General features: G+C 40.6%; 1 protein-coding gene across 2 annotated transcripts; it reads left to right on the forward strand.

The window, feature by feature from the left end:
• Positions 1 to 670: 670 nt before the first annotated feature.
• On the forward strand, positions 671 to 11,443 carry PHAX (phosphorylated adaptor for RNA export). 2 transcript variants are annotated; one of them, XM_054186044.1, is made up of 5 exons: positions 674 to 845; positions 2,675 to 3,294; positions 5,981 to 6,101; positions 7,779 to 7,862; positions 9,264 to 11,443. In XM_054186044.1, the coding sequence occupies exons 1-5, from the start codon at positions 741 to 743 to the stop codon at positions 9,531 to 9,533; spliced, it is 1,200 nt and encodes a 399-aa protein (XP_054042019.1). In that variant the 5' UTR covers positions 674 to 740; the 3' UTR covers positions 9,534 to 11,443. The 2 variants fall into 2 exon arrangements, with proteins under 2 accessions (XP_054042020.1, XP_054042019.1); XM_054186045.1 differs by lacking the exon at positions 7,779 to 7,862 and having other exon boundaries at positions 671 to 845.
• Positions 11,444 to 13,876: the final 2,433 nt, after the last annotated feature.

Raw genomic sequence — 13,876 nt, forward strand, 5'->3', positions numbered from 1 at the left:
CCGCTAATACACCACCTTGCTGTTGTTGCCCTGGTAAAGCTGACCAGGACAGATTTTCATCTAAACGTCTTTGTTGTCCTGGTTTGAGTGACACAGGATTTCTTTCTTTCAGTCACGTCACTTTGCTGTAAAGTCTCTTCTAATGCTTGGGAAAACTGCACTCTTTACCTTACAGCCACCTATGGGATGGGGGTTTCAAGGTCTGACCGTTTGCTGTCGACTTCAGGGAGTGCACAGCTCCCTGCTGAATGGGCTGAGCTTAATCCTTGTCTCGAGATCAATACTGGTTCTTTTGTATTACCAATGTTAATTATTTAGACTTACTCTACTCAATCTACTTATATTTCGACCCCCGGTCCTTCTTGGTTTTTTTTCCCCCGATTCCCCATCCCGGGTGGGGAGGGGTCATCGGGTGACAGAATAATTGTCTAAACGGCAATAAAACGTTATGGGTTCATCAAACCATAACATTTGCGCAGCATCGATCATCTCCACAACCGCAGCGACAAGACAAGGAGCCGGCAGGGCGGCACGACCCGCTTCCGCCAGCCCCCCCCGCGGCTCCGCCGCCGACAAGATGGCGCCCGGCCTCCGCTCCCAGCCTCCCCTCCTGGCCCGCTGGCCGGCGTTCCCGACACACACCGCGCTCCTGCGTCACCGCCGCCCGCTCTCCCTATTGGTGAGAGGGGGCTGCCGCGCGTCGCGGCTGCGTCCGCCCCTCGCTAGGCGCCGGCGTCGCGATGGCGCTGGAGGCGCGGAGGATGGAGGGCGAGGTGGAGGACGGCGAGCTCTCCGACTCAGACTCCGACATGCCCGGCGTCGGCTCCCCCGGGGACCCGCAGCAGGTGAGGAAGGGGAGGTGGCCAGCGGCAGGGCCCGGGCACCAGCCGGAGCCGCGCTGTTCCCGGCGGGGGGACGCGGAAGGCCTGGGCGGCGAGAGGGCCACAGTGCTCGGCGCCTGCGGGAAAAGGGGCCCCGGTACGGCCCGGTCAGGGGTCCCTTCCCCGGGAGTGACTGCCTGCCTGCCCCGGGGCCGGGAGCCGGCTTGTTCCTTCGGTGCCCGTTTGTGCGGGGAAACGGCATGGCGGGGCTGGAGAGGCTTTTGTTGTTGCCGGGCGCTGAGGTCGGTGAGCAAAGGAGAGCGAGGGCTGAGCAGTGCCGCGGCTCCCTTCAAGAACAATAGGAACAAGGCGTTGTGAAAAGCACCCAGTGGCCATTGCTGCTTTCCCTTGACTTGACAACCCTTTGACATCCGTGAATTGCTGAAGAGATGCTGTTTATTTCCAGGTGTCTCATATTGTTGGAGTGTGTTGTGAAGTTTATGAGGAATTTATAGTGGTGCGTGGGCAGGAAAAATATTTCAAAATAAGATAAATCAGTGGACACTGTATGTGTAAGGATTTTTTTTTTCTTTAGTTGTTTTGATTTACTTGCAATATAGTTCTGGGATGTGTAGCACAGGCGTGTTTCTGTTTTGGTTTTGGTGGTTTTTTCTTTCAATTTATGGAGTTGTTAGTGTTTTGCACTATGGAGTACATCTTAAATTATAGGTTTGTATTTCACAACATGATAAAACAAGTTGAAGAGTTCGGTTTTCTGTTTGCTAATAGGAAGAAGAAACGGTGCCATAGTGTTGGTGAAAGCAGTAAGGTTAAAGAATTTTTGTTTCACCTGAAACTGAAGGAAGAGATCTTATTTTTAAAGATCACAGGTCAGCATATAACTGTTATGATAGGAAGTCAGGTAGGAAAAAGCTGGAATTATGGGCAAGGAAAATGCTTACCACAAATTAGCACAGATGATGCGGCCAAAGTTTGCAGCATTTGGGAATAAGAATTTTGGGTTATGTTACCCATGGTGCTTTTGCAGGTTATGCAGGTTTGAGCAGCTTTTGCTTTCATATTTTAGTTTATCTGTCAGGTGTATGTGGGGAAACATCATTTCTTGAATATTTTTATAGCAATGAGACTTTTGTTGTAAAGTTTGTTGAAATCTTTAGGGATTTTGTCCTAATTAATAAGAAGCCGTGATGAGTCTGTGGTGTCTTGTTGGTTTAAAGGAAGCAGACCCCAGTTCTTCTGTAAGGTACTACTGTCCCCAGCTGGTCGTGTGCTGTCCTGATTGAACCACAATCCCAATACACTCTTAGCTTCTCAAAGTCCAAGCAGCATCCAAGTTTTGTGGGTTTGATTTTGGGGTTTTTGGTCACTTTTTCTTCTCTCTTGAGTCTCTGGGAACACTGTTGTGGTTGCAGACCACTAGTCTTGACCCCTTTCAGACTCTGGAGAGAATAATCATTTCTCTGATGTTAAAAAACCCTTCTGTTAAGTTGCCATGGTGGCTTGGTTTTTTAACCTTCTTAGAACTGCTGTGCATGTTGTGTCTTTGTCTGATTTGGGAATTTTAATAGCTTTTCTAGTCTCATAATTCCATTCAACAAAGATGATGTTAAGTAGATTAGTGATTCCTAGTGTTTTCTATAGCAGCCATGCTGTTATAGAGTTTCATAGGATGCTTCTGTCAGCTGTAGTCCAAGAGATGCTCATAGAGGACTGCCCAAACAGTCACGAGTCAGAATTAATTTTACTAGCTAATCAAATCTTTGGCACGACTTGATGGTTCTTTTAATTTACAAGAGTAATTAAATTAACGGTCATGGACTGTTTCATTTCAGAAATCACATGATGGCAATGATGCAGGCAGACCATTCCAGAGCGGCATTTCATCCTGTGCACCAAGTGTTCCTTATCGGACAACCAAAAGTGTGGATTCAAGTGACGAAAGCTTTTCTGAATCTGATGATGACAGCTGTCTGTGGAAACGAAAACGACAGAAATGTTTCAGCTTTTCTCCTGCTAAATCTGAGCCTTTTCAGGTTAGCCAGAGCCACCAAAAACAAACAGCTCTGGGTGGCAAGAAGGTCAACAACATTTGGGGTGTGGTGCTCCAGGAGCAAAATCAGGATGCGGTGGCTACTGAACTTGGGATTCTAGGCATGGATGGTAGTATTGACAGAAGCAGGCAGTCTGAGACTTACAATTATTTATTGGCTAAAAAGCTGATGAAGGAAGCTCAGCAAAAAGAGGCAGAGACTTTAGATAAAGAACTGGATGAATACATGCATGATGACAAGAAAACACTGCCAGTAGAAGAAGAAAATGGGCAAGGCTTTCTCAAACGGAAGCGGCCTGTGAAAGATAGACTGGGTGAAAGACAAGAAATGAAATATAAAGGAAGGTATGAGATAACAGAAGAAGATTCAGAGGAAAAAGTGGCAGATGAAATTGCTTATCGGTGAGTTTAGTAACAGTGTATCTTTACTTCCATAAGTATTGGTAAACTGTTGATGGGAAGGAGTTGGGGGAAAAAGCTTTCTTACTGCTAAATACATAAGATGTCATATCAGATTACAAAAAGCATGAGTGCCTTGTGTGTATGTCCAAAATTTTGGGATTAAAATGCAGTATTATGGCTGGTATGTGCAGAAGCATGCAGTAAGACTGTTTATTTTTTTTAAGATCCACCAAAATAGTTTGTTATTTCAGATCAAGGGCAAGGAAGAATATTGTTTCTCATGATACAGATTTAGTAGTGGCCTTTTTAGGAAATACCGTGTGAATAAAGATGCGTATTGGGAGTTGGACACCAATGAACACCTGCTGTGGTCACCATGAAAATCTGGCGAAGTTATAAAACTTTGAAATTGTAGATGGCTCAGGTGGTGTAGTGTTTTGGAGAGCACAGTTTCTGAAATGCACATATTCTTTATGTGGAAATGTTTTGCTGCTGTTTTAAGCAGGGGCTGCACCAAGGTTAGATACCAGCACTGAAATCAAGCCTTGCCTCTTTCTGTACTGTGAAACTGAGCTGCAGTTCTGTGCTAATTTATGGAAGCCAGTGTTGCTGTATGCACTCTTACCACCATCCAGTTCTTTTCATGATCCTGCTAATTTAGTTATTGTACACTGAGCTGAGTCAGAAAACTTACCTGTCCAAAAGCCTGTTGCTTTTTTTAAAGAGCTAGTTTGCAGAAACATTTGTTTCCTGAACCAATTTGTGGCACGATTTCCTTTGAGCTGGCACTGGCAGCACTGGACGGATTGTGTGAGGGAGGGCGTGGGATTATAGTCATTCTTAATTAGATTGACTTAAACTGCCACAATCCTTTTTCAGTGGTGCAAGGGAAGAAAATTATGTTAAATAGGGAACAATAGTTAGAAGATTTAAAACCTGGGTTTATTGATCATTGTTGATTTCTTATGTGTGATACTTAGCGTTGCCAGACGCTGAAATACAGCAATTAGACAACTATTACTGCTGTTACTAGTTCTTGGTGGTTTCTTGTTTATGAATTGGAAAATTTTGAGCATTTCTCCTGTAATAAGCTTTTCTTTGTTTTATTGAGCCCTTCATCAAAATAGGGCAGAAGCCTCATTTATAGGAATAGTTGCGCTGAACTGCATCAGTAGGATTGTGGTTATACACATCACAGGCAGCACTATTGTTTTAGCTGTGCTATGCTATGTTGGATTCATAACCTTTTTTTGTGCTGGCCCACACAGCGAACTGAAATCAAAGAGTTTTTCTGACCATCTTGTGCCATTTTTTGCCCTTCACCTTGTTCAGTTCCTGTTGCAGTGCAGAGCTGCTTGCTAAAGCATGCATAAAGGAGGATTGTACAGGGCCAGGATGAACACTGAGTGGGGATTTGGCTGTCTAAGATGCTGCTGCTACTAACAGAAGGTCTATTTAACCAGCTGTCTAAGGAATCCTGGTTATCTTAAAGTTCTCTGCATCTTAGAGAAACACTTCCATCTCTTCCAGTAATTCACAATTTAGGAATCAGTTCTATAAATATTTAAGACAGTGTTTACCTTCTGCTGCCTTATCATTCATTGAACTCAGAGACATTAAATGCAAAGTGTAAAATTAAGCAGATTGGGTAATCCTTTTCCTGATTTGGACAATTGCCACTCAAGTGTGAGTTTTAACATTTAATTTCAGGTAACTTCAGTTATGCAGCTGAAGCTAGCCTGTTTGCTCTAAATAGTTGTTCACATTTGTGGTCAGATACCTATTATGCAGTCATTGTAACGTATGCAATTAGGCTAAACAGTGGTCTTAAGGAAATGTTGGTGATGATGGTGGTCTCTTGGTCCCCAAACTGTAAAATCACTGAGCTGTAGCGCTTGGGACTGTGCTTAATGAGAAGCTTTGTCATCAAAAAATCAGAATTTAGCATATGAACTCTTGGTCTGGACAAGTGGTATGGATTTCTGTGTTTACGGTGTTTTCCAATGGGAGAACATACTTTGGCACATTGATTGAATTGATGCTATATAAGCCTCTCCTGTTATGCAGACTGACAATGAAAATTTCTGTATGAGGACATTGTTGCTAACAAAAGAATGCAATTTAACTCTGAAATATTGCAATTTTTTTCTTGTTTTTTATAAGTTTTTTTAATAAGTTGTCATAGATTAGTCAGCAGACTGATTTCTTTTTTGTTATGTAGGTTTGTCTGAATGGCACATGATACAGGGGAACTTCCACACTTATTGTTGTCTCCAAATAATTGTTGGTTTAACTGTAAAAGGTGCTGTATTTTTAACTGTTAAGTGCACAGAAGACTTTTATATTTAAGTTCAGAGATTTATACAGGTCTTTGCAGTTTCATATTTGGTTTAATCTTTTACACATCAATAGAAGAAAAATAATCACTCAGTGTATTTTCATTGAAACAATGTTTTTAAATGCATGCTTTAGAAAAAAACTTCCTCAGAAGCTCAGTATTTTGAAATCTGATTCAAAAAGGCACTGAAACATACTTAAATGTATAGACTGCTTAATTTTAGCAGGTTTATGTTCCACAGAATGAATTATTCATTATGGAAGTTGCATGGTCAATTTTACTCGAGAAATGATACTGACAATAAATGTGCCTTTTTTTTTCTTTTTTTTTTTCCCCCCCTCTGCTCAGGCTTTGTGAACCAAAGAAAGATTTAATTGCCCGAGTAGTAAAAATAATTGGGAAAAGAAAAGCTATCGAACTGCTTATGGAAACAGCTGAAGTGGAACAAAATGGTGGACTGTTCATAGTGGTAAGAAAAATGTCATATTGTGTGTTTGCGGGGTGGGGGGACACACAACTTTTTACATGTAGAATATTGAGGTAGTGCTGTTGCACCGCTTTCATGCTGCACAGGTTCTCCAAGAGTTTCATGGCCTTCCCTCCCCATGAAAGTAATGTAACCTTCCAGCAGGATTTGAGTAAACAACAAGGTGAATAAACCTGGAAATTGCCCAACTTCTTGTACTGAGATAAGGATCTGATTTGCAGTGATAACGTTGTATGTTACTCTGCCTCCCTTTGGGATCTTTTCCTGACAGACTTAAGAGTGAAGGATTCTGAAGCTTGAGTAAAATTAGCTTGTCATGAAAAGCTTCCAGGTGAAGCCACTGGCACATTTCTTCAGAAAGTCATGTGGATGCTTGACAGCCCCAACCTTTCTACTGGGTTAATCAGCATGCCATCAGAGGTCAACATACTCAGTAGTGACCATTTGTAATGTCACATTTGAAGAATAACTTTCAAAAGAGAATCTGTTAGCTTTATTAGAGAACCATTGGCTTATGTATCAATAGAGCAAAACTGAGTACTGATTTCTGTTAAAAATCATGGTAAAAGTCCTATATTTAATGGTTAGGTTATCAATTTCTTGGCATGTTTTTGTTTTTATTAAATAATGAGCCTTATTGCAAAAGTTCAGAAAGAAAAAAAAAAAAGAAGTGGAAGGGAATTGGTGAGTACTTTCAGGCATTTGTTTATAAATTACATCTTTTAAGTTCCATCATTGGAAGCAGAGGGGAGGGGGAAAAAAATTTAAAAACCCAGGACACACACACCAACCCCCTAAAAAAAAAAAAAAAAAAAAAAAAAAAAAAAAAGGGCAAGCACTTTCCAGCTAGCAACTTGTCTTAGAAGCAGTCTATTGTCTTGAAAGATTAAAGTACTTACTAACAAGTGTTTACCAAGGATGTGAAAAGGCACAACTCCTGGTGGCACAGGTTCCTTTGGCTGCACACCAGAGTGCACCATTTGAAAGGCGGATCATACTGTTCTTCTTGGTTGGGATTTTGTGCATCTGCTGTTTCAAGAACACACTTAAACATTGACCTTATCTTTTCATACCATTTTGGATTGTATTTTACTTTGTTATTTAGCAGAAAAATACCACATTTAATAAATAGCAAAGCACTGAACAGTTCAACTTGATATACTATGAATAGTAATTGATTAATGGTGTGATAATTAGTACTTAATAATTTACAGAGGCTTCAAAGCTGAGTCCATTCATGCATCAATATGGCCCATTGCACCGCCACCCTTACACACTGTTGTGGGGAGAAACTTTAAAATACATGTTGTGTTTCATATGCCTTAGGTAGAAATGCAAAATCCTGCAGGTGTGCGACTAAGTTGTAGAACTGCTAAGCACAACTTAAAGAAACCTGAGATCTACATAATTTTGTCAAATTCATTTTTTACATTTTGCTGGACTTATGTGTTAGGAATGTTCTGAATAGTATATATATTCATATATATATGCTAGTATATACGTTATTGCAGATAGTTTTGAGAGTAGCTAGAATACTACTTCTGTTTTCTTTTGTTACCTAACACAGCATAACTTTTTTTTTATTCTGTCTCAGTACTATCTTTATATCAACACTTAGTATTAAGCTTGCTATTAGTAATTCACTCTTTCCCTATTAAGAACGGAACTAGGAGAAGAACACCAGGGGGTGTTTATTTAAACCTGCTGAAGAACACACCTAGCATCAAAGAAGAACAAATCAAGGTAAAATTGTCAAAAGCACAAATGATTGTCCAAAGTAGATTTTTTTTCCTACTACAAATGTTGTTTGACACATTCTCATAACTCCTAGCATGTTTAACTCTATGTTCCAAAGAAACCAGCTTTTCACATTCAAAAAATAAGAAAACCCACAAAAAATTGATTAATTGCTATTCACACGTGTCACGGTTTGTGCCAGAGTGGCCACTGAGACAGATGACGGATGCTCTTCCCCTCCTCTCTCTGTAGGAGGGAGAGAGAGAGAAAGACTTATGAGTTTAGAAAAAAGCAAAACTTGTTTATTGAAGTATTTGATAAAATAAAAAGAAAATAATGAAATATGTAGAAGCCCGGTATCAAGTTCCCAGGATGATGGTCGCATCACTGGCCAGCACTGGGTAAGTCCCAGACTGGCCTCAGCAATGGATGGGAACTGGATTCTGAAACTGGAGTCAGGAGTGCTGGTATCAGAATTAAAGGCAGACAAACAGAGTCCTCCTCAGGCGCCGGCAATTGAAGAAAGAGAGCTGACCCTTTGATCCTTCAGCTTTTATATGGAGTGTGGGGCAGAAGGGATGGAATACCCTGTTGGTCAGTTTTGGATCACCTATCCAGTCCCTTCCTCCCAAGAGGTGCCCCTCTGCGCCCTTCTGCTTCCAACCCTCAAATGGGGCAAATAAAAGTTAGCTGACCATGGTTGTTATAGCAGTAGGTGTAAGCAAGAGCCTGGGAAAAGCATGTGTAATCCTGTCATCATGGAGGTTGTCACGTATACGACTCTCACAGATTTGCATGTCCTCAGCACTTGCAGCTTTTCAGCAGAATAAAAGCATTAATGTTTTCTGTAGACAACTTAAGTTTTTTAAAAAATAAGCAGGGAAAGAAAGGCATGCAGCAGCTCTGCTACATGATATTCTCCCCCTTGAAATATGGGTGAAACTTGCAACAATCATGTTGCAGTTGAGAAGATGTTGATGGGGTTCACAAATGTTTGACAGTAAAGATGATGGGACCAGACTCAAATTTCAGTTTGAGGAAAGTTTTCTCAAGTTGTCATAGAACCTTTAGTTGTATTTTCTCTACAGGTCCTTCTGTATGGCAGCACGTCCCTCTGGTGCTGGAGGAACCCATTCCTCCCAGTTTTGTATCATCAGCAAAGTTGAAATGAAAGCTTAGTGATACTTATTTCCATATACTTTGAGATCGCTGAGAAGCTATGTAATAAAATCATTTATGGGGCATTTTTCTTAAGTGCAGTCTATCTTCATACTTCTACTATGAATAATGTGTATCTTAGTTGAATACTATTGAACAGTATTTGTAATTTTTTTTTCACTTCTTCATGTTTTCTTTAGGAAACACTAGTAAATGAATATTCCAAACTGATTTTTGCTTTCTTTCAAGGAAATATTCTATCTGGAAAACCAAAAGGAGTATGAAAACAAAAAAGCTGCTAAGAAGAGGAGAATACAAGTTCTAGGAAAGAAAATGAAAAAAGCTATTAAAGGGCTTAACCTGCAAGAATACGACGATGCATCTCGTGAGACTTTCGCTAGCGATACGAATGAGGCTCTGGCTTCCCTGGATGATCTACAGGAGGGTCATCATGAAGCAAAGATGGAACCTGAAGATATTATTGAAATTGATAATGCTCACGATTTGGAGATCTTCTAGTTACTAATGTTCTTGATAACAAAGTCTCTGTAACACATATTAAATGAACCTTTCTTATAATCCCATGGCTTCTTGTTTTCCTAAGATGCAGAAACATGGGAAATATTTGATGCTGAAGAACATGACATAGTTCTTAGCTAAATTTAACAGCATGAAAGATGTTAATTGCTTTTCTCAGTCCTCAAAAACTGCAAGATTTTTCTAGGTAGCAGTTCTGCATCACCATGTTTGTTCCTTAGGAACTTCTTTTAGGCACATGTTAGGTTTAGGAATTCAGGCTAGGTTTTAACCATATATATCGTATAACGTGCTGAAGCTAGCAAAGTTATCAAGTGAGCAATGCTCCTTCTTACAGTTGAACAGAAAAAACAGTATAAAGTTATCTTGGTACAAAAGATTGTGTGTTCTTAGTATGGCAGTCTGTTGACAAGACAACATAGTGTTTATAGGATTAAGACCTGTAAAAACAGATTGCTTTGTGAAATAAACTTAATTTTAATGGTCAGTGACCTTGGAATAACAGCCTTGTAAGTAAGCAGTGTTGAACAATGTATGTTTCCAATTTCTGAAGCAGTTTCATCCTTTGTATTATAATAGTGGCTTGAGCTTCCTACCTGTTCTGTCCTGACTTTTTCCATTATTAGACACACACACAACTTATGCAGATCTTTTTGTTTGAAAACAAATATAACTGAATGCTTTCTGAGTAGTGAGATTTTACTAACCTGGGTTCCCCTCTAGGGTCTGTAGACTCTAGCTGCAGGTATAAACCCTTTACCTTGCAATTCTTGTTTCCATGCTGCTTCTCACGCATGTGGTAGGATAAAGTAATGTGCAGCTTGCAGAAGTTCTAAAGTTTTTTCTATGCTGACTCTTAAGAAAACAATAGCATCCAAAAGATGATTTTTTTTTACCTAATGGAGAAGACTGTTGTGTAGTTTGTAAATTCAATTGAAGACTGTTATGTTAAATGTTATTAATATAACCGAAGAACATGTGTGACACTGGTCTGTATAATGTCTAAAATACTTTGTCACTAGTAAGTTGTGTTTTCTGTGACTGGATGCTATTTTCCAGTATAAAATATATCTGAAATATTAATGAATTAATTCACTTTCAAAACCAACAACAAACTTCTGCACATAAATTTTGTTCATTTAGAGTCCTTGGATTTCAGAAGCAAAGCATATCACTAAAACACATAATGAAGTTAATAATATTGAACCGTTCAGTACTGTCAAGAGCTGGTATTTCAAGGACTACAATAGTTGAAGAAAGAGTTCTTAAACATATAGCACATTCCATTCTATGCTTCATTAGATTTAATTAGAGTTTTGACTTCTCTGTGTTTTCCTATTCAGGTGATAGAGTTCCCTGTTAAGCTGCTCATCAGGTGTGAAGCGTGCCTTTGAGGGTAGTAGTTGCTCTTGATGAAATAACAAAAGGGTTTGATTTGTTCATTAACTTTCCTAACAAACCTATGATTGTCAGAGTACTAAACTGATAACTCATGTAAGGGAAACAGGATTTTGTACTATTTAATTAGTTTGGGACTGTACCATTTGATCCTAGTTTGGGTAACTGCTTGGGAATGTCATATAACAATTTCCTGCATAGAATTAGCAAATTTTAATGGTGTTTTAAGTAATTTTTTTATTGTTATGTAATTTGCTGCTAATAAGCACAGTGTAATTTTTAAATGTTAATATTTTTAATGTTCATTTTTCCGGTAGGGGATATTGAAACAATGTATAGTCTTCTCTTTAACAAAAGGAAGATGATACAGAGTGCCCATTCCTTCCTTCCAGTGTCTGTTTGACTGACCTTTGCTTAACTTCTGGTTTTTCCTCTGTTTTTGTATTTTCTTTGCCTTTCAACAAGACACCTTTCAAAAGGAAGCCTGTTCAAAATGATGAGCAACTAGTCTTTGTTCCCATTACACCAGTGATTCCTTTTTCCTTACTGCTGGTGTCAAAAAGATGGCATTAAGCAGCAGCAGTTGTTGTGTAGCACTGTAGTGTCTGCAGTTGAGCTTTGGTTTGTTATTGGAGTTGCGGGGCTGATCCTCCCTGCTCTGCAGCCTGGCACAGGCCGCTGCCCTCTTCTCTGGGATGCATGTGGTTTTGCCAGTGGTTGGTGGTGGCAGCCTGGTGGTGGCCACATGATGAGTCCGTGTGCAACAGAGTGTGGGGCTTGTGTCAGGAAGCCTTGGGTTGGGCATGGGCAGTGCCGGAGCTGAGGAGCCCGGGGCTTTGGAGTCTGGGGCGGGGATAGGGACTGATGTAGGTGTGCAAGGGTGAGAAGGACCAGGCTGCGATGTTCCTGCATATTGCTAAAGATCTGGCTCTTTACTCTGTATCTGACTGAGATTGCTGGAGGGTGTTGAGGTAACGGTGGAGGTCATTTTCGTCTTCCTCATCAAACAGTTTTGCATTCCACCTTCTTTATTTTCTTCCCCCAAAACTACTGCAAGAGTAGGAAGCGTGGGTAAGGCTAGAGGCTCCCTTTCTCAGCTCCCACATAGTCAATTTGTTTAGTCTGTCCTGAGCTGATGCTTGCAGAGAGAGCAGCTCTATGGTGCCTGTTAGTCGACTATGGCTTACCACTGAAGGGGATTGTGTGGGCTTTGTTTTGAGTGGGAACAGATATGCCTGGCTGTTCAGATTCTAGTAGCTGAGCTTTTACAGACAAAAATACAAATATAAGGCTTGGGGTCTGTGTTCTTCAGTTTCTGTGTTGGGCAGATGTGATAGAGGCATCATATTTACTGCAAATGTAGACTGCGTACTGCCGGGACAAATATCACCCTCTATTCCTTAAGCTGTAGCAGTGCAATAAGGCATCTCTGTCATGCCTGAAGCAGACAATGAAAATGAGGGAAACGTGCTTTCGTTTGAAAACACAAGCTTGTTTGTAACCAAAGACGTTTTTCTTCCTTATATCCCAAATTCAAATAAGAAAGCAATGCTTTTTGGTATCACAGGGAAAATTTAACTTATTAATGATTCAGTCCTGCAGTGCATCACGAAAGCATCACTTTAAGTATAATTACAATATTACAGATTCTCCTTCCTCTTCCAAGTAGATGATCTTGTTACCTGAAATAAAAGCTCTTGAAACGAAAAGTAGCTTACAGAGGAGATACTGCTTTATTCGACGTCAGGTGCTGGGGGGGAAACCCACAAATCTAGCACACCTCACCAGGGATATTCACCCATTATTTATACACAAAAGAGTCTCATCATTCTGCCTACCTAATACAGAACTCCACCTAGGCTGACATATGCTTTAGTATGACCAAACAGCCTTTTTGCACAGGCATATTAAATTTTGCTGTGGCGCCAAAACACTTCTGCACAGGCGTGAGCTTCTCAAGGAGACCGTTCCTCACATTATCCTTTTAAGCTATTGAGTCTTCTCAGGACTGTAAAAGTTTACTGTAAGTTTGCCAACTTCTTGAGGATGATAAGGATGTTCCTTGAAGTAGCCACAGCTCTATCCTAATCGGTACAGGAGTACATACTTCATGCGTAAAAGAACCTTGAAGTGATTAACCACTTCTTGTTTTCTTGTTTCTTGACAGGACAAGGGGTAATGGGCACAAACTTGGACATAGGAAGTTCCACCTAAACATGAGGAATTTCTTTACTTTGAGGGTGGCAGAGCACTGGAACAGGCTGCCCAGAGAGGTGGTGGAGTCTCTGTCTCCGGAGACATTCAAAACCCCCCTGGACGTGTTCCTGTGCAACCTGCTGTAGGTGACCCTGCTCTGGCAGGGGGGTTGGACTAGATGATCACCAGAGGTCCCTTCCAACCCCTACTGTTCTGTGATTCTGTGAAGAAGGAGAGGAAGGGGAAAACAGCAATAACGAGGTGGAAAGGTGATCTGAAAAGTGAATGAAAAGAAGATGACTACATGAATTATGACAATTGCTGTTATGGAGAACTTGAATTCCTTTTAGTTTGTTGGACTAAAGGTGTGGAGTGGTTGACTGGGTAATAAAATTATGAGGTTTTTTAAAAGGTGGGTTTTTTTCAATCTGTCATAAAATCTTGCTATGGCAACCTTCATTACTTATCCCCTTAACTTATGTCATCCTCTGCAGCTGCTGCAGTTTTGTCACTGAAAAGTCTGCCAGAGGCACTTTTTTAAAGCTTAGTTCAATGGATATGGGCTTACTTGGTACCCCAGTCCTGTTCCTAATTCTTACTGGTCAGCAGCATGTCAAAGCTAAAAGTCTATTTCTGAACTATTGTTGTACCTCACTGATTCTGGGAATGTCCAGTCCTAGAGCCTTGGCATCGTAGTTTGTTCAAGGGATTCAACAGCCTGTTGGAGACAA

This window comes from Rissa tridactyla, chromosome Z, assembly GCF_028500815.1.
Source record: "Rissa tridactyla isolate bRisTri1 chromosome Z, bRisTri1.patW.cur.20221130, whole genome shotgun sequence".
NCBI classification, from domain to species: Eukaryota; Metazoa; Chordata; class Aves; order Charadriiformes; family Laridae; genus Rissa; species Rissa tridactyla.

Coding starts and splice junctions, on each gene's coding strand:
- PHAX (XM_054186044.1), top strand. CDS start 741: ATGGCGCTGGAGGCGCGGAGGATGGAGGGCGAGGTGGAGGACGGCGAG. Junction 3,295..5,980: donor GCAGATGAAATTGCTTATCG/GTGAGTTTAGTA, acceptor CCCTCTGCTCAG/GCTTTGTGAACCAAAGAAAG. Junction 6,102..7,778: donor ATGGTGGACTGTTCATAGTG/GTAAGAAAAATG, acceptor TTCCCTATTAAG/AACGGAACTAGGAGAAGAAC.